At 40.9% G+C, this 18,772-nt stretch overlaps 1 protein-coding gene across 4 annotated transcripts; it reads right to left on the bottom strand.

Moving 5' to 3' along the window:
* Nucleotides 1-672: 672 nt before the first annotated feature.
* THG1L (tRNA-histidine guanylyltransferase 1 like) lies at nt 673-11,167 on the bottom strand. Of its 4 annotated transcripts, XM_025389227.1 has the most exons (7): nt 10,362-10,912; nt 9,796-9,809; nt 9,362-9,538; nt 7,653-7,822; nt 6,144-6,232; nt 4,100-4,207; nt 673-2,771 (listed from the first exon to the last, which is right to left on the bottom strand). In XM_025389227.1, the coding sequence occupies exons 2-7, from the start codon at nt 9,798-9,800 to the stop codon at nt 2,610-2,612; spliced, it is 711 nt and encodes a 236-aa protein (XP_025245012.1). In that variant the 5' UTR covers nt 9,801-9,809; nt 10,362-10,912; the 3' UTR covers nt 673-2,609. The 4 variants fall into 4 exon arrangements, with proteins under 4 accessions (XP_025245012.1, XP_025245013.1, XP_025245014.1 ...); XM_025389228.1 differs by lacking the exon at nt 9,796-9,809 and having other exon boundaries at nt 7,653-7,818; nt 10,739-11,167; XM_025389229.1 differs by lacking the exon at nt 9,796-9,809 and having other exon boundaries at nt 7,653-7,727; nt 10,739-11,167.
* Between the last annotated feature and the right edge of the window lie 7,605 nt (nt 11,168-18,772).

Genomic DNA, 18,772 nt, shown 5'->3' with positions numbered 1-18,772 from the left:
ACTTTTCTGTATTTTGATATAAAATGCTGTCAACTTACCATTAAGTTAAAATTGCCAATCAAGAGCTACATTATCTTACTTCCCACCCAGCCTATCACAGTATACCGAGGGCCTTGCTGCCCAAGGTGCTGTATATTGACAACCATACATATCAGAAGCCTTTGGGGCTAAAAATTGGATTACTGGCTGGGTGCAGTGGTTCATGCCTGTAATCCCAGCACTTTGGGAGGCTGAGGCGGGCGGATCACGAGGTCAGGAATTCGAGACCAGCCTGGCCAATGTGGTGAAAACCCCCGTCTCTACTGAAAATACAAAAATTAGCCAGGCGTGGTGGTGCATGCCTGTAGTCCCAGCTACTCAGGAGGCTAAGGCAGGAGAATCACTTGAACCCGAGAGGCAGAGGTTGCAGTGAGCTGACAGAGCGAGACTCCAAATTAAAAAAAAAAAAAAAAATCAGATTGTTGAGCTTCAAACCTTCCTGGGGGCTGGGAGGAGCCAAAAACGTGCATTTTAAACAAGCATTCCAAGTAATTTTTTTTTTTTTTGCATCCAGAAGTTTGTGAACCACTGGTATGATGAGGGTATGTGTATCCTGGGCTACCCGAAGATATACACACAAGTTAGATATCATATAGTCTATTTGTCTAAGAAAAATAAATGAAAAAGCAAGCCAAAGGAGTTGACATCTTTATTTCTTTCCTCAAAGAGATTTTAGCAATTACCAAACAAGAACCATATCTCCTCTTTCTGTGGAGTGAGAACAGGAAGGGAAAAAATGGCATCAACAGATGGGTTGTCAATTAGTGAGGGATGAGGCCAGCAACCGCCCTTTGAAAAATACGTTTTCTTCTTAGATGTAAATTCTGCAGTGCAAGACGAGGCACTGGGACATGGGTTGTCGTTTATTTATTTATTCTTTTTTTAAGATAGTTTTGCTCTGTCACTCAGGCTGGAGTGCAGCGGCATGATCTCAGCTCACTGCAAAATCCACCTACCAGGTTCAAGCAATTATCCTGCTCCAGCCTTCTGAGTAGCTGGTATTACAGGCACATGCCACTACGCCCGGCTAATTTTTCTATTTTTAGTACAGACGGGGTTTTGCCATGTTGGACGTGGTGATCTACCCTCCTCAGCCTCCCTAAGTGCTGGGATTACAGGTGTGAGTCACCGTGCCCAGCCATGTCTCTTTTTTTTTTTTTTTGAGATGGAGTTTCGCTCTTGTTGCCCAGGCTGAAGTGCAACGGCACAATCTTGGCTCACCTCAACTTCCGCCTCCTGGGTTCAAATGATTCTCCTGCTTCAACCTCCCGAGTCACTGGAATTGCAGGCATGCGCCACCATGCCCAGGTAATTTTTTGTATTTTTAGTAGAGACGGGGTTTCTCCCCATTGGTCAGGCTGGTCTCGAACTCCCAACCTCAGGTGATCTGCCTGCTTGGGCCTCCCAAGTTGCTGGGATTACATACATGAGCCACCGCACCCAGCCTCTTGATTCTCAATAGGGCCAAATAATCCTTTCCCTCCAAAATATAAAACCAGGACAAGAGAAAAATGTGAGTTCTCTCACCTATTCCCACTACCTTCCCCCTTCAAAGGCCAAGTTTGGCTGCATGTGATGATCCTTGCTGCTCTCTGCTGCTCCTCACCCATCTCCACTGACCCAACAGAAGGTGGCGCTACTAACATTACGACTCCCCTGACACCTGCTACCTGTTGATTAGCAGGAGCATGTTTACCCCTCTGCTCTTGAAATCAAATGTCATTTTTCTGATTACATAGAGGCTACGTGAGAATCTTTTTCAGGAAGTCTAATAGGAAAGTGACTTTTAAAACTGAAATATCTTGAGTACATGGGGTAAATGTTTCTTCATCCTCATTCACTCATTCTTGTTTCTCTCATATATACACATACTTGTTTCTTCTTAGAAAGAGGTAAATGGCCTTGGAAACTATGCCCCTGGCTAGAAGATGATAATCATGCTGACAACTCCATTAAATCAGTCCACAGAATGTGTACGCAAGGACACTGAAGTCACTACTCATTTGTTCAGCCAAAGTTGTCAACTTGGCGATTGGCACAAAGCCCCGAGTCTTCCCTGCAATTCCTGAATTCAGAGGCATCATGCAGGCATTAACCCATATTTATCTTGAGGCTTGCTAAAGATGAATGCAAGTAGATGGGTGGCAGAGGTGAGATTTTCAGTCAGTGGGTTTTCTGGTTAAGAACAGGTGGGCGAGAGTTTGGGCTCCTCTTCTCTCATAGGTGAAAAGAACTGACAGGTTTTTACAAGATTTATGTCACAATCTAAAAATGATTCATTCTCCAAGGCATGAAATAGTTCTTGCTTTATAAAAATAGTACTGCGATTAAAAAAAAAAGCACTTCTGCCAAAGGAACCATGTTCCAACACTGCAAACAAGGTGTCCTGCTTAAACAGAACAAGATACACCACCCCCATCCATCCCTTCCTTCCCTGTTCCCCTCCCAACTTGAGCCGTGTAATTCACACCAGTGTTCTGGGTGGTAGGGATACAGCCACTTAAGGCAAGGAGCCCTGGGAGGTGGGAGGGCTTGCATGGTTAAGCACACCAGAACTGAAGCGCAAAGGGTCAGCTGTCTTCATCTAGAATATCTGGATGTTCCTTCCAGAAAGCATCCCCAATGATATCGCAGTGCAAGGGCACTGGCTTTGTCCTGGTCCGGGTTACTGCCATCTTTTTTCCTTCCATTTCTGTTGGCAGCTTAATTTCTTTTGTCATCACTTCATCCACCTACAAGTAAAAATAAAGTAGTGACATTGTTAACTCAGGAGTGGGTTTGGGAGAGAAAAGATGTGGGGATAGTTAACTTCTTATCTTCATATACTTCTGACTGCCAGATTTGAGATATATATAGATATAAATATGTGTATATATATGCGCATATATGTATGTGTGTATATATACATATATATATAATCTCAGTATGCTTGAAGTTCTTTATAATTAAAAATAGTTTTAAAAAGGTTATGTTACCCGAGCATGGTGGCTCACGCCTGTAATCTCAGCACTTTGGGAGGCTGAGGCATGCAGATCACTTGAGGTCAGGAGTTCAAGATGAGCCTGGCCAACATGGTGAAACCTTGCCTCTACTAAAAATACAAAAATTAGCCAGAAATCATTTGAACCCAGGAGGCGAAAGTTGTAGTGAGCTGAGATGGCACCACTGTACTCCGGCCTGAGCAACAGAGCAAGACTCTGTCTAAAAAAAAAAAAAAAAAAAAAAGTTATACTATAGTGAAGCGATCTTAGGAACAAAGAAAGGATTCCATGTTCCTCATTAGCAATAACTATAGAATTAAAGGTGTTTCTACCTTCCACCTGCATTAAGAGGTATCCAAGTCTGTACCAAAGAACAAATGTTTTGAAAAACTCAAAGAGCTGGAGTTGCCAGTGGAATGACTAGCTCTCAAGGTACTCCTTGGTACTTGAAAACATTCATTTCAGGAAAAAAAAAGAAAAAAAAAAAAAACTTCACATGGAAGGAAATAAATTTAGAGAAATCATTATGCCTCACAGCTGGTACAGAGAGAAAATATTGGTAAAATTCAGGATATAGGTAAATGTACAGACTTATTACAGAATATTAAGTATGAATGTCAAAGGAATCTCATGACATTTATGAAAATAACAAACCCTCATATACATCGTCTCTTAGTGCCTCATATTATAGTTGTCGTGGGATGGAGAGACCATTTAATGGTATTATCCAGTGTGAAAGTATTTTTTAAGTATTTTATGAATGTACAAATCCTCATACCTGTACTGTATCCTTTTAAAAGGATTTTATTGGATACAAGGAAAGCTTATAACACAGAAAAATAAAGGCACTAATTCTAAAATTCTGTAATTCTACTTATGTATGGAAGATTTTGGACCACTACTGACTGACAAAATGTAATTAAAAATAAGAATCTATGGCCTCTCCTCTTGGAAAGGATCTGGTTTGCGTTAGCAACTGGAGTCACATCAGCATACAGGCAGCAAAGAGGGGACAGCTTGGAATGGGCACAGGCTCTTTTTTCCTGACTTCCATTTTTCTTTGAACATAACAGCATTACCTTCTGCCATATCAACACAGTCCCTTTCCTATACATCAGCGGCTCATTATTATAGTTGATGTTGAATTCAGAAAACAAAATCTCATTCTTGTCTGCTGCAAGAGTTCCCTGAGGAAATAAAAAGAGATATTAAAAGCTCTGCATGTCCTCTTTCTCCCCTAATGCTACTATCCATTAGACCCACAACCTAAACTTCCACAATCAAGAACTGGAAGGATTTTATCAAACATCTTATAGTTACTAGTGAATTTTCATCTTAAGGGCAATTATGATCTTATTTAGATAAAATTCTCTCCTATACCAAACACTGGCTTCACAAGTCAAGACTGAAAGGGAGTAGAGGGAAGTGATACTAACTGAGTACATATTATGTATTTGGTCCAGTAAAACTTAGGAAGGTTATATAAATTGCCCAAAGTTAAAAGGTTGTCCTTATTCTTCTACAAAGAATCAAAATCTGAACTTAACTCTTCCAAACCTGGATATACCTACCAGTATGCCTTTTTTTTTGAGACAAAGTCTCACTCTGTTGCCCAGACTGGAGAGCAGTGGCACAATCTCAGCTCACTGCAACCTCCACCTCCCAGGTTCAAGCGATTCTTGTGCCTCAGCCTCCTGAGTCACTGGATTACAGGCGTGTGCCACCACACCCGGCTAATTTTTGTAGAGAAGCAGTCTCACCATGTCGGCCAGGCTGGTCTCAAACTCCTGACATCAGGTGATCCGCCCACCTTGGCCTCCTCAAAGTGCTGGGATTACAGGTGCGAACCACCACGCCAGGCCCCAGTATTCCTATTATTGCTATATACAAATCTCTATCATTACTATTATTAAAAATGACAACCATTTACTGAGCAATCATAATGTACCAGGCATTGTATTAGTAACTGTTAGAGCTGGGCACAGTGGCATGCACCTGTAATCCCAGCTACTTGGGAAGCTGAGGTGGGAGGACTGTTGGAGCCCAGGAGTTCAAGACGAGCCTGGGGAAAATAGCGAGAACCCATCTCAAAAAATAAATAAATAGATAAAATAAAATACATATAAAAGATGTTACAACACATTACCTCATTTCACAGTCATCCTACAAGTAGCACTGTTATAACAAAAACCAGTATTTATTAAGCACTTACAAGGTGCTTCATAATATCCTGTTTTACATGCATCATGCCATTTAATTCTCACCATAAACCTATGAGGTAGAAACTACAATTTTCTACATTTTACCTATAAAGAACTGAGGCAGAAAGGATAAAATTACACAGAACCATGATGTGTGTAGTTGTCATGACATTTATGAAAGTAACAAACTCAGCACGAACTCTTCCCATACACAGAGGTCATAAACCCAAGAAACTACAGGTGCCCAGCAGGGAAAACTGCAATGAGGGAAGAGGCCTGGTGGGACTGACAAAAAGTCAGTGCTGGCCGGGTGTGGTGGTTCACGCCTGTAATCCCAGCACTCTGGGAGGCCCAGGCAGGCAGATCACTTGAGGTCAGGAGTTCGAGACCAGCCTGGCCAACATGGTGAAACCCCATCTCTACTAAAAATACAAAAATTAGCTGGCTATGGTGGCGTGCACCTGTAATCCCAGCTACTCAGGAGGCTGAGGCAAGAGAATTGTCTGAGCACAGGAGGCAGAGGTTGCAGAGATCACACCACTGTACTCCAGCCTGGGCAACAGAGTGAATCTGTGTCTCAAAAAAAAAAAAAAGTCGGTACTGAAGACGGCAGTCACGCAGTAATACAGTCATAAACGGCTCCAGGCAAGTGTTAGCACGTGGGAAAGCAGAGCCAGTGTCGTCAATTCCATTTCCACCAAGAACACAAAGGCTCAGGGAGAAGCAGTAATTCATCCAGGATTACAGATCTAGCAGGCAGCAGAACTGCTCCTATTATGATTTTTACATCCTTTCAAAACAAAGCTGTAAAGGGATCTTAAAAAAAAAAAAGAAAAAACGTAAAGTTAACATAAAAAAAGTTATGGGAGAGCCTACAGCGAACCGTCTCCAGTTAAGTATTAATGTAGTAAGATCTTTATACCTGTAATCTCCCTTGGGCTTGTACTGGTGTTAGTCCAGATTGTTGTATAAGTGCCCAGAAAACTGTATTATAAAGATTATTGATGTGACCTGTGAGGAGAACAAAATAGTAACGTTTATATACATAAAATCTTTATTCAATATTCATTCTTCAAGGCATACTAGAGCCCTGACCCTCTCCTCTTTCTTTTTTTTTTTTTTTTTTTTTTTTGAGACGGAGTCTCGCTCTGTCACCCAGGCTGGAGTGCAGTGGCCGGATCTCAGCTCACTGCAAGCTCCGCCTCCCGGGTTTACGCCATTCTCCTGCCTCAGCCTCCTGAGTAGCTGGGACTACAGGCGCCCGCCACCTCGCCCGGCTAAGTTTTTGTATTTTTAGTAGAGACGGGGTTTCACTGTGTTAGCCAGGATGGTCTCGATCTCCTGACCTCGTGATCCGCCCGTCTCGGCCTCCCAAAGTGCTGGGATTACAGGCTTGAGCCACCGCGCCCGGCCCTACCTCTCCTCTTTCAAAGTAAAGAGATCTGAGACATTTACTGACTTGCCCAAAGTCCTACACAGGGAACATGGAGGGAAGGAGCAGGAGGAAAAAAACTTCCTCCCTAACAACAGTTTTATTTGGTCATTTTAGTTATACATTATACAAATCTGTTAACTTGTGTGTTAATCCTAGGAATACTTTAGAAGTTACTTGATTTATATTATTCCAATCTCTTTTCCAGTTCTTCTGGAAAAATCAAACTAGAACAAGCAAGTGAAAGTCTCACAAACATCATCACAGTCACATACGGCAAGGGTCACAATTCAAATACCCACTGAGGCTGGCATGAACATAAATGTGTAAAGCAGTGCGTGACCCCAGAGGAACAACAGGGAATGGCAGAGACTATGGCACACTAGCATTTGTGTGTGTGTGCGTGTGCATGTGTGTGTGTGTAAAGGTAGCTGCCACTCAAAAGGCTCTGTCCAGTACTAAGAATGCAGATCCAGTATTGCCACATCTGATCTTTTTAAAAAATAGAGGTAAGGCGGCCGGGTGTGGTGGCTCGTGCCTACAATCCCAGCACTTTGGGAGGCCAAGGTGGGTGGATCACCTGAGGTCAGGAGTTCAAGACCAACCTGACCAACATGGAGAAACCCCATTTCTACTAAAAAATACAAAATTAGCAGGGCATAGTGGCACATGCCTGTAATCCCAGCTACTCAGGAGGCTGAGGCAGAAGAATCCCATGAACCCAGGAGGTAGAGGTTGCAGTGAGCCGAGATCATACCACTGCACTCCAGCCTGGGCAACAAGAGGGAAACTCTGTCTTAAAAAAAAAAAAAATAGAGATAAGGAGTTTTTACATAAAATTTAATTTTTCAAATACTTTAATTGAAAAAATACTTACATACTGCATTCTAGACAAAGTATATGTCAAAACAAAGTATATGTGAGCCAATCCTGTATAATAACACCTGCAAGGCATTGAATTGGTGGTTTAACTACACGTGTTTATTTGGTGCCACTCACAATCTGCTTGTCGCCAGCTGAGGTAGTCCTTTAAGGTCTGGTTGCTGGGATACACCACGACTCTTCCATCAAAGCCTGGGGGATACAGAAGGGGCTGGTCCTCAAAGTAATCCCGCCAATAAAACACATAGCTGGAGGCGAACTGGGAGGCCACATGAGTCATGAACTTACTTGAAAATGTAACGCACATTGGGTGGAGCAAGAAAAAGAAAGATACATGGAATTAATTCAACACCCTGATAAGACCTGTGGGTACCACAGAGAGATAACAAACTGCCCAGAAAGCCAGGAGATAAAATGCATTTGGCTAAGAAACACATTTTAATACCTTGGTTCTGTATTTTTTTTTTTTCTTTTTCTTTTTTTTGGGACAGAGTCTTGCTCTGTTGCCTGGGCTGGAGTGCAATGGTGCCATCTTCGCTCACTACAACCTCCACCTCCTGGGTTCAAGTGATTCTACTGCCTCAGACTCCCAAGTAGCTGGGATTACAGGCGCAGGCCTCTACGCCCAGCTAATTTTTGTATTTTTAGTAGAGATGGGGTTTCACCATGTTGGCCAAGCTGGTCTCAAACTTCTGACCTCAAGTCATCTGCCTGCCTCGGCCTCCCAAAGTGCTGGGATTACAGGTGTGAGTCATCACACCCGCCAGTTACATATTTTAAATGCAGCCTGCCTCTCCTTCCAGTTCTATTAAGTAATCTACTGATACTAAATTTTTCCCTATAGGATGTGATATGAATTTATGATTCAAGGGGTATCTTTTTATTTTATTTTATTTTATTTTTTAAAAGATGGAATCTCTCTGTCCCCCAGGCTGGGGTGCATTGGCACAATCATAGCACACTGCTGCCTCAAATTCCTTGGCTCAAGGGATCCTTCTGCCTCAACCTCTTGAGTAGCTGGGAATATAAGCACATGCCACTGAGCCTGGCTAATTTTTAAATTTTTTGTAGAGATGAGGTCTCACCATCTTGCCCAGGCTGGTTTCAACCTTCTGGGCTCAAGTAATCCTCTCCCTCGCCCTCTCAAAGTGTTCGGATTACAGGCGTGAGCTACCATGCCTGACCTGTTTGTGTTTACAGTCATGGAAGGAGGGAAACCATTGTTGTAAAAAAAAAATGCCAACTCAGGCTGGGCATGGTGGCTCACGTCTGTAATCTCAGCACTTCGAGAGGCCAAGGCAGGAGAATTGCTTGAGGCCAGGAGTTTGAGACCAGCCTGGGCAACACAGAGAGACCCCACCTCTATTAAAAAAAGAAAGAAAAAACCAATTCATTGTATGATTTATTTCCCATACAGCATTTCAAAATACTGCCAAATCAAATATCAGATTTGTCTATTTTATAATGAGATCCCCCTTAAGGAACAGTGTAATGCAATGTATGTAGAGACTATCACTGGCTAAAGCCAACCTATGAATTGTGAATATTACATTCTTATGGTCTCTGTTTCTAATCTTAATGTTCAATGCCAGGTCAGTCTAGAAACTAGTCTTATGGGGCATGAGGGGGAAGAATCAGATGAAGAGGTACACAGAATGCTTGGCTATCAGATGGAAGTACAACAATCTAAACAGGAAATATACATGCACTCTGCAGTTACAAATACTGCAGACATCATCTGTAGCCTGTAAGTCTGCGATTAAGATAAACAAAACCAAATGCTGGTAGGAAATATTCTGAAGAAAGGAGGAAGGTACTGGAATTACCTGGCTCTTCTTTTAAACCAATTGGTTTTCCGCTTGAACACAAAGCTGTACTCATCACTCTGTCCATATGCAATCACAATATCCTCTAGTTCTTCCATCACAGTCTGGGCACATTTGGTCATCAGGTGGAGAGCACGGCTGTCATTAGGTTTTGCAAAGCTGTGCTTCTCAGCAAACCTTCGTAGGGGGAAGAGAAAAGGGAAGAAAGCATGGATGGAAGCCTGTCATTAACAACAAGCTCTGTTGCTAGATAACAGAGGCTGTTTGGAGGAAGATAATGTAACAGCACTGTGAACCCAAATGCTCAACTAGCCACAACCTGACCCATTTCCCTAAGAACTTAGTGTTTTTCCTGCCCTGAAATTGAGAAAAACAGACATAAATGCTAAGCCTCAACTCTCCTTTCTGTGAAATGGGAATAAAAGAATATTTACCTCATTGGGTTGTCCTGAAGATTAGGGGGAAGATAAAAGCAATCATACCTAGCTCCTAGTAAGTGCTCAATAAATGTTAGTTATAATGATCATTAATAATGCAGCCCTTTTTAAAAATTAAATTCCCATCTTTCTCTTTCTTTCTCCCCCTCCCTCTTTTTCTGAGACAGGGTCTTGCTCTGTCACCCAAGCTGGAGTTCAATGGTCCGATCACCACTCACTGCAGCCTTGACCTCCCAGGCTCAAGCGATCCTCCCACCTCAGCCTCCCCAGTAGCTGGGACTATAGGTGTGCACCACTGCGCCTGGCAAATTAAATTTTTTTCTTTTTCTTTCTTTCTCTCTTGTTTTTCCTTCTCTCTCTCTCTCTCTCTTTGTTTTTGTAGTGGCAGAGTTTCAGAAACAACAACAACAAAAACCTGGTCTCCAACTCCTGGCCTTTAGTGATCCTCCTGCCTTCCGCGCCCAGCCTTCTCTTTTTTTCTGACTCTCTGTTGAAAATAATCCATGTGGACTGTTACTGATAATGAAGCACAGACATAAGTATTGCCCACAAGCAAGGCTTACACAGACTTCTGAACAGTCAGCATTCAAAGATATCTAACAGAAAGCTAGGCGATTGGCTTAAGAGCTTAAATACTGTGCATGAGAGTGACTTTTAACAACATGTCCTTGCTAACAGGTCTCTGTTCACTTAACACGGGCACTCCAAGCCGGATCCTCATCAGGGGAGCACGGTGCCCATTCAATTACGCTAACAGCCAGCGTTCAAGCACTGTCCTAGCCAACACGCAGGGAGGGGCGATGCTCCATGCTGCGCACTCATTGGCTACCGCGTTACCCCGGTAACCGTGACTGGGGCGGCCGGGACGATTTGGAAGGGTAGAAGCCGGATTTCCCAGAAGCGCTGGCGCACCGCGACGCCCCGGGCCGAGCTCGCTCACCGATGGAAATTTCTGCCGTCCAGCCGCACTACCACCCAGCAGTGGGCCAGGCAGGTGTCGTCAGCCTCGAAGTCCCTCACGTACTCGAACTTGCTTTTTGCCATGGTCGCCCCCAATCTCAGGCACTGTCTCAGAGTGATGGAAGTGGTGGCCAAGTAATCGTGAACCTTAACTTTACAGGCGGCCCACATTCTCCACGCGGAAGGGAAAGAGCCAGATAGCCCCGCCCCGGAAGTGTTCTCTTCGCGGCCGCTCTAGCCGTAGGGCGGTCATAGTCTCTCTCGCCTCTCCCTGTAGTTCTTAACCTCCCGGGGGAAGAGGATGAAGGTTTAGGTTCCTCCTTTAGCACTTCCCACGCCTGCTTCTTCCTCCTCCCTTCCTGCGGCAAATCACTCTCACGAGGTTTTTAAAAATTATTTTTTATCTGCTGGTCTTGACTCACCAGCGAAATCAGTGTCCCCGTTAGTGCCCAGAACAAAATCATACCCCTACCTAAGAAAAAAAAAAAAGTTCTTTTTCTGACGTTTGAAGGTGTAGCTGTGATATATCCCCTTTTCTTAGTGGCATTTATTAACTCGTTGTAGAAAATCTGGAATACACGAAAAGTACAGTTAAGAAAATTAACATTTTGTTTCTCCATCTTCCCCCTCAAAGCATTGTGGATGATTCCTTTCAGTCTTTTTTCTTTTTGTGTATGTAGGTTTACACACGAAATGCACAAGATTGGAATTATTCACGTATACAATGTTTATATATTTTCCATTCAGCTTGAGCATTTGCCAATATCAATTATTCCAAAGTATTATTTTTAAAAGCAAAATGAACTCAATATTCCAACATATGGGTATACTAAATTTATTCAACTTTTTCATCATTAAATAATCACAGAACCAGTGTTTGATATCTTGTTGCTGGTGGATAATAGTAACAATAACATCCTAATATTTGTATCATATTTTGTGATTTACAAAGCACTTTCAAATGCATTACCTACTTGCTTTTTTTTTTTTTTTTTTCATCCTCAAGAAAGATATTCAGGCCAGGCACGGTGGCTCACGCCTGTAATCCCAGCACTTTGGGAGGCAGAGGCAGGAGGATTGCTTGAGCTCAGGAGATTCATACCAACCTTGGCAACATAGCAAGACCCCTGTTCCTAAAAAAAAGAAAAAAATGATCCAGGCGTGGTAGCCCATGCCTGTAGTCCTAGCTAGGGGACGATGAGGTGGGAAGATAATTGAGGCCCGGACTTCGGGACTGCAGTGACCCATGATTAGCCACAGCACTCCAGCCTGGGCGGCAGAGCAAGAATCTGACTCTAAAGAAAAAAATATTCAAACAATATAAATCCTTTTATATGTAGTGAAAAGTCTTTCACTGATTCTTAACAACATACTTTAGGCAGTAACTGTTACCAGTTTTTTGTGTATCCATGCAGGGATCTATATCAGTATGTGTGTATATCCTTTTAATAGTACCACAAATGGTAGTCATCATCTCCTTTGATGCTCACAGTAACATCAGAGGGATGAGGAACTGGGATTTCACCTTTACGAAGGGGAAATCTGAGACTCAAAGAGAAAAAAGTAATTTACATAAGGTCACATATGTGGCAGGACCAAGACAAATTATGACATCCTGCATCTTTTCTTTGTTTGTGTTGCTGTGAAGTCAGTTTTCTGTAGGTGATCATTCCTTGCCTTTTACTTCCACAAACTCCTCTCTCCAAGCTGACCAGGAGACAACCAAATCTTACCTCCTCTAGGAGCCCTACTTTCATTAGGTGAATTTTTCAAAATTACTTATCAATATGAATTCATGATTTTTAATTTTTTTATTTGTATGTTTTCGAGACAGAGTCTCACTCTGTCACCCAGGCTGGACTACAATGGCATGATCTCAGCTCACTGCAGCCTAGACCTTTTGGGTTCAGGTGAACCTCCCATCTCCCTTCCTAGTAGCTGGGACTAGAGGTGCATGCCACCACGCCCGCCTAATTTTTGTATATATATATTTTGTATATATATATATATTTTTTTTTTTTTGGTAGAAACGGGGTTTCCCCATCCCCACCCTACAGTGGGAGATGAGACTCGCATCAGGGATGGACTGATTATAAAATAAGCCAAGTGGCTTTGGGTTGCTTTGCAGTGAAATGTGTAGTAGAAGCACTACACCGTCTTCTCTCATAGCATCTATATGTTTGTTACATAAGTTAAGCATTAAAATAAAAGCATAGCAAGGAGGTCTTAAGATGCTAATCTGCCCTTTAGTAAAAGGGTTATAAAAGGTTTATAAAGTTTTCACCTCATGGTCAAATTGGTTAGGATTAAATGGAATAATCTATAAGGTTTCATGTAAATGAATTGGGGTTAACATTAATAAACTAATGCAAGGGTAAAATTTTGCTTTGAACAAAATTTTCGTGTCATAGTATAGGCTAATGAAAGGTTTTTGCCTTTTGAGTCATCATTTTGGCAAAATAATTTATGGCAGTCTGGAAATTGTCCTTCCTGATGCCTGGCTTTTTGGCTGGTTCAGAGGACTCCAAAACATTTAGAAAAGAGGTAAATAGGATCATTTGATATGTTTAGTCACATGAGATTGCCAAAATGATATCCAATCTTCTTTAAGTTATATTTTGATGAATAATACTAATATATGTTACAAAATTGTATGGGATTTCTAAAATTCTAATGTCTAAGTATACGCTATCAATCATAATTAAAGGTAAAGTTATTGTAAACCATGAAGATAAATAAACTCTCAGTCATATTTTTAACCATAAAAATGGTTAAATTTGTCATTCACAGACAATTTGTCTTTCACAAATAGAAATTTGTCATTCACAGACAATTGTTGTCTTGCTTTGTTCCTTCTCACAAGATGGTTTATAATCAAGCTATATAAAGGATTTTAACAGGTGTTCTCAAATGCACTTTTTAAATAGCTTTAAAGATTGTAACATTGAAATAAAGAACGTAGGGACTCATAAAGAACTGACATATTGACAATTATCAAGCAAAATCAAAGTTAACTAAGTGGCTACACTCAGAAAGTTAAAGCAATATTTTTAACTTGCTTGGAATATTGCTGATCTTTGTTTTGATTTTCAGAGTCAAGGAAAGTTATTTTAAACTATTTATGGCCTTTAATAATTGAGTAAGTTATACTCATGTGAAGAAAATTTGGAGCATGTTTATTTTTCTCTGCCTGGTTCCTCTAGAATTTGAAAACTATCTGTGAGTACTCTTAACTTATAGCAATATAGTTGTTTACCTCAGTGCAATAAGAATCCATTTTTCTTTGTCAACAGGACAAAATTGGAAAAACTTGTTATTTTACCAGGAATTTGACTGAAAGGGTGTGTTTCCCTTTAAGGAATCAAGCTTGACATGTAAAGCCAATAAAAGCCCCTTGGGGAAAACTGGCCTCATACCTTGCCTACACAGTCCCCACACAGGGTTCCTAACCTGTGGTTAGTAAAGAATGTCATTTTCTAACCAGTCTGGAAGCTCTGAGTTTATCTTGGGACCTCAAGAGGAGAGGATCACCCGACTCACAGGTATTAGGGGATAAAAACCCATGGCTGGGCTCGACTTTAAAAGTCTTATCTGAAGGCCGGGCACAGTGGCTCACGCTTGTAATTCCAGCACTTTGGGAAGCTGAGGCAGGTAGATCACCTGAGGTCAGCAGTTCAAGACCAGCCTGGCGAATATGGTGAAACCCCGTCTCTAGTAAAGATACAAAAAGTAGCCAGGCATGGTGGCAGGCGACTGTAGTCCCACCTACACGGGAGGCTGAGGCAGAAGAATTGCTTGAACCCAGGAGGCGGAGGTTATAGTGAGCTGAGATTGCGCCACTGCACTCCAGCCTGGGTGACAGAACGAGACTCCATCTCAAAAAAAAAAAAAAAAGACCTTACCTAAAATTCCTTGGGAAACAGTTTCATCAAAGCCAATCTAAAAGGCCTATGTCAAAATAACCTGCTGCACTTTATGCAAATAATCAGGCCAAGTATATGACTAAAGTTTATTCATAGTTAGTTTTTACCAAAAATGAGGACTGGAGAGAAAAATTTTGCTCCAAAGCTTATCATACATTTGTCATTAAATCCTAATCTCATTATTGTTATTAAGCTTTTTGCCTACGTTTTAGACTAACCCTGCTTATTCTTGTGAATCAAGTGGTAATCTTCTGCAGCTTGGGGAAAAAAGGGGGGGATGGGTAACATAAAAATGTGAATCAATATGCTAGTTCTGGGCAATTATCTTGCAAATTCTGCCAGGTAATGAAAGTGAGTGATGTGCCCATAACTTGGAGGTTTCTTTGTTGGGAAAATGAAACCAAGGAACTTCATAGACCCCCAAAGGGGAATTCTATATCTTGGCAAGTAAAATTTTAGATGGAAATTACCTGCCACACCACACTTGTGGGAATTGCTGTCCTCTCTCTACTGTTTGCAATAGGGTTATACATGGTAGCACCTTTTTTTTTTTTTTTTTTTTTTTTTTTTTTTTTTTTTAATTTTAACTGATCATTCTGATAGATTTTTTAAAAAATTATTACACTTTAAGTTCTAGGGTACATGCGCACAATGTGCAGGTTTGTTACATAGGTATATATGTGCCATGTTGGTTTGCTGCATCCATCAACTCATCATTTACATTAGGTATTTCTCCTAATGCTATCCCTTCCCCAGCTCCCCACCCACCAACAGGCCCCAGTGTGTGATGTTCCCCACCCTGTGTCCAAGTGTTCTCATTGTTCAGTTCCCACCTATGAGTAAGAACATATGGTGTTTGGTTTTCTGTCCTTGTGTTAGTTTGCTGAGAATGATGGTTTCCAGCTTCATCCATGTACCTGCAAAGGACATGAACTCATCTTTTTTATGATTGCATAGTATTCCATGGTGTAAATGTGCCACATTTTCTTAATCCAGTCTATCACTGATGAACATTTGGGTTGGTTTCAAGTCTTTGCTATTATGAATAGTGCCACAATAAACATACATGTGCATGTGTCTTTATAGTAGCATGATTTATAATCCTTTGGGTGGATATCCAGTAATGGGATCTCTGGGTCAAATGGTATTTCTAGTTCTAGATCCTTGAGGAATCGCCACACTGTCTTCCACAATGGTTGAAGTAATTTACACTCCCACCAACAGTGTAAAAGCCTTCCTGTTTTTCCACATTCTCTCCAGCATCTGTTGTTTCCTGACTTTTTAATGATCACCATTCCAACTGGCGTGAGATGGTATCTCATTGTGGTTTTGATTTACTTTTCTCTGATGACCAGTGATGATGAGCATTTTTTCATGTGTCTGTTGGCTGCATGAATGTCTTCTTTTGAGAAGTGTCTGTTCATATCCTTTGCCCACTTTTTGATGAGGTTGTTTATTTAAGTTCTTCGTAGATTCTGGATATTAGCCCTTTGTCAGATGGGGAGATTGCAAAATTTTTCTCGTATTCTGTAGATTGTCTGTTCACTCTGATGGCAGTTTCTTTTGCCATGCAAAAGCTCTTTAGTTTAATTAGATCCCATTTGTCAATTTTGGCTTTTGTTGCCATTGCTTTTGGTGTTTTAGTCATGAAATCCTTGCCCATGACTATGCCCTGAATGGTATTGCCTAGGTTTTCTTCTAGGGTTTTTATGGTGTTAGGTCTAACATTTAAGTCTTTAATCCACCTTGAATTAATTTTTCGGCTTTCTACATATGGCTAACCAGTTTTCCCAGCACAATTCATTAAATAGGGAATCCTTTCCACATTTCTTGTTTCTGGTCAGGTTTGTCAAAGATCAGATGGTTGTAGATGTGTGGTGTTATTTCTGAGGCCTCTGTTCTGTTCCATTGGTCTATATATCTGTTTTGGTACCAGTACCATGCTGTTTTGGTTACTGTAGCTTTGTAGTGTAGTTTGAAGTCAGGTAGCATGATGCCTCCAGCTTTGTTCTTTTTTCTTAGGATTGTCTTGGCTATGCGGGCTCTTTTTTGGTTCCATATGAACTTTAAAGTAGTTTTTTCCAATTCTGTGAAGAAAGTCATTGGTAGCTTGATGGGGATGGCATTGAATCTATAACTTACCTTGGGCAGTATGGCCATTTTCACAATATTGATTCTTCCTATCCATAAGCATGGAATGTTCTTCCATTTGTTTGTGTCCTCTTTTATTTCGCTGAGCAGTGATTTGTCATTCTCCTTGAAAAGGTCCTTCACATCCCTTGTAAGCTAGATTCCTAGGTATCTTATTCTCTTTGTAGCAATTGTGAATGAGAGTTCACTCATGAGTTGGCTCTCTGTTTGTTATTGGTGTATAGGAATGCTTGTGATTTTTACACATTGATTTTGTATCCTGAGACTTTGCTGAAGTTGCTTCCCAGCTTAAGGAGATTTTGGGCTGAGACAATGGGGTTTTCTGAATATACAGTCATGTCATCTGAAAACAGCGACAATTTGACTTCCTCTTTTCCTAATTGAATACCTTTATTTCTTTCTCTTGTCTGATTTCCCTGGCCCAAACTTCCAACACTATGTTGAATAGGAGTGGTGAGAGAGGTTATCCTTGTCTTGTACAAGTTTTCAAAGGGAATGCTTCCAGTTTTTGCCCACTCAGCATGATATTGGCTGTGGGTTTGTCATAAATAACTCTTATTATTTTGAGATATGTTCCATTAATACCTAATTAATTGAGAGCTTTTTAGCATGAAGGGCTATTGAATTTTATTGAAGGCCTTTTCTGCGTCTATTGAGATATTCATGTGTTTTTTGTCATTGGTTCTGTTTATGTGATGAATTATGTTTATTGATTTGCATATGTTGAACCAGCCTTGCATCCCAGGAATGAAGCCAACTTGATCATGGTGGATAAGCTTTTTGATGTGCTACTGGATTTGGTTTGCCAGTATTTTATTGAGGATTTTTGCATTGATGTTCATCAGGTATATTGGTCTAAAATTCTCTTTTTTTGTTGTGTCTCTGCCAGGCTTTGGTATCAGGATGATGATGGCCTCACAAAATGAGTTAGGGAGGATTCCCTCTTTTTCTGTTGATCAGAATAGTTTCAGAAGGAATGGTAGCAGCTCCTCTTTGTACCTCTGGTAGAATTCAGCTCTGAATCCGTCTGGTCCTGGACTTTTTTTGGTTGGTAGGCTATTAATTATTGCCTCAATTTCAGAGCCTGTTATTGGTCTATTCAGAGATTCAACTTCTTCCTAGTTTAGTCTTGGGAGGGTGTATGTGTCCAGGAATTTATCCATTTCTTCTAGGTTTTCTAGTTTATTTGAGTAGAGGTGTTTATAGTATTCTCTGATGATAGCTTGTATTTCTGTGGGATCAGTGGTGATATCCCCTTTATCATTTTTTATTGTGTCTATTTGATTCTTCTCTCTTTTTTTCTTTATTAGTCTTGCTAGTGGTCTATCAATTTTGTGAATCTTTTAAAAAAACCAGCTCCTGGATTCATTGATTTTTTGAAGGGTTTTTTGTGTCTCTATCTCCTTCAGTTCTGCTCTGATCTTAGTTATTTCTTTCCTTCTGCTAGCTTTTGAATGTGTTTGCTCTTGCTTCTCTAGTTCTTTTAATTATGATTTTAGGGTGTCGATTTTTGATCTTTCCTGCTTTCTCTTATGGGCATTTTGTGCTATAAGTTTCCCTCTACACACTGCTTTGTGTCCCAGAGATTCTGGTACATTTTGTCTGTATTCTCATTGGCCTCAAAGAACATCTTTATTTCTGCCTTCATTTCGTTATTTACCCAGTAGTCATTCAGGAGCAAGTTGTTCAGTTTCCATGTAGTTGAGTGGTTTTGAGTGAGTTTCTTAATCCTGAGTTCTAATGTGATTGTACTGTGGTCTGAGAGACAGTTTGTTGTGATTTCTGTTCTTTTACATTGGCTGAGGAGTGCTTTACTTCCAATTATGTGGTCAATTTTAGAATAAATGTAATGTGGTGCTGAGAAGAATGTATATTCTGTTGATTTGGGATGGAGAGTTCTGTAGATGTCTATTAGGTCGGCTTGGTGCAGAGTTGAGTTC

This window comes from Theropithecus gelada, chromosome 6, assembly GCF_003255815.1.
Source record: "Theropithecus gelada isolate Dixy chromosome 6, Tgel_1.0, whole genome shotgun sequence".
NCBI lineage: Eukaryota > Metazoa > Chordata > Mammalia > Primates > Cercopithecidae > Theropithecus > Theropithecus gelada.
Note: the sequence above shows the minus strand (reverse complement) of the source record. Positions and strands in the feature narration are given on the sequence as shown.

Bases quoted from the DNA above. Each gene is read 5' to 3' on its own strand.
- THG1L (XM_025389226.1), bottom strand. From the start codon at position 10,929: ATGTGGGCCGCCTGTAAAGTTAAGGTTCACGATTACTTGGCCACCACT. The intron at 9,539-10,738 runs GTGAGCGAGCTC...CCCCCTACGAAG, and splicing joins GACGGCAGAAATTTCCATCG to GTTTGCTGAGAAGCACAGCT. The intron at 6,233-7,652 runs GTGAGTGGCACC...TTCTCCTCACAG, and splicing joins CAGCTGGCGACAAGCAGATT to GTCACATCAATAATCTTTAT.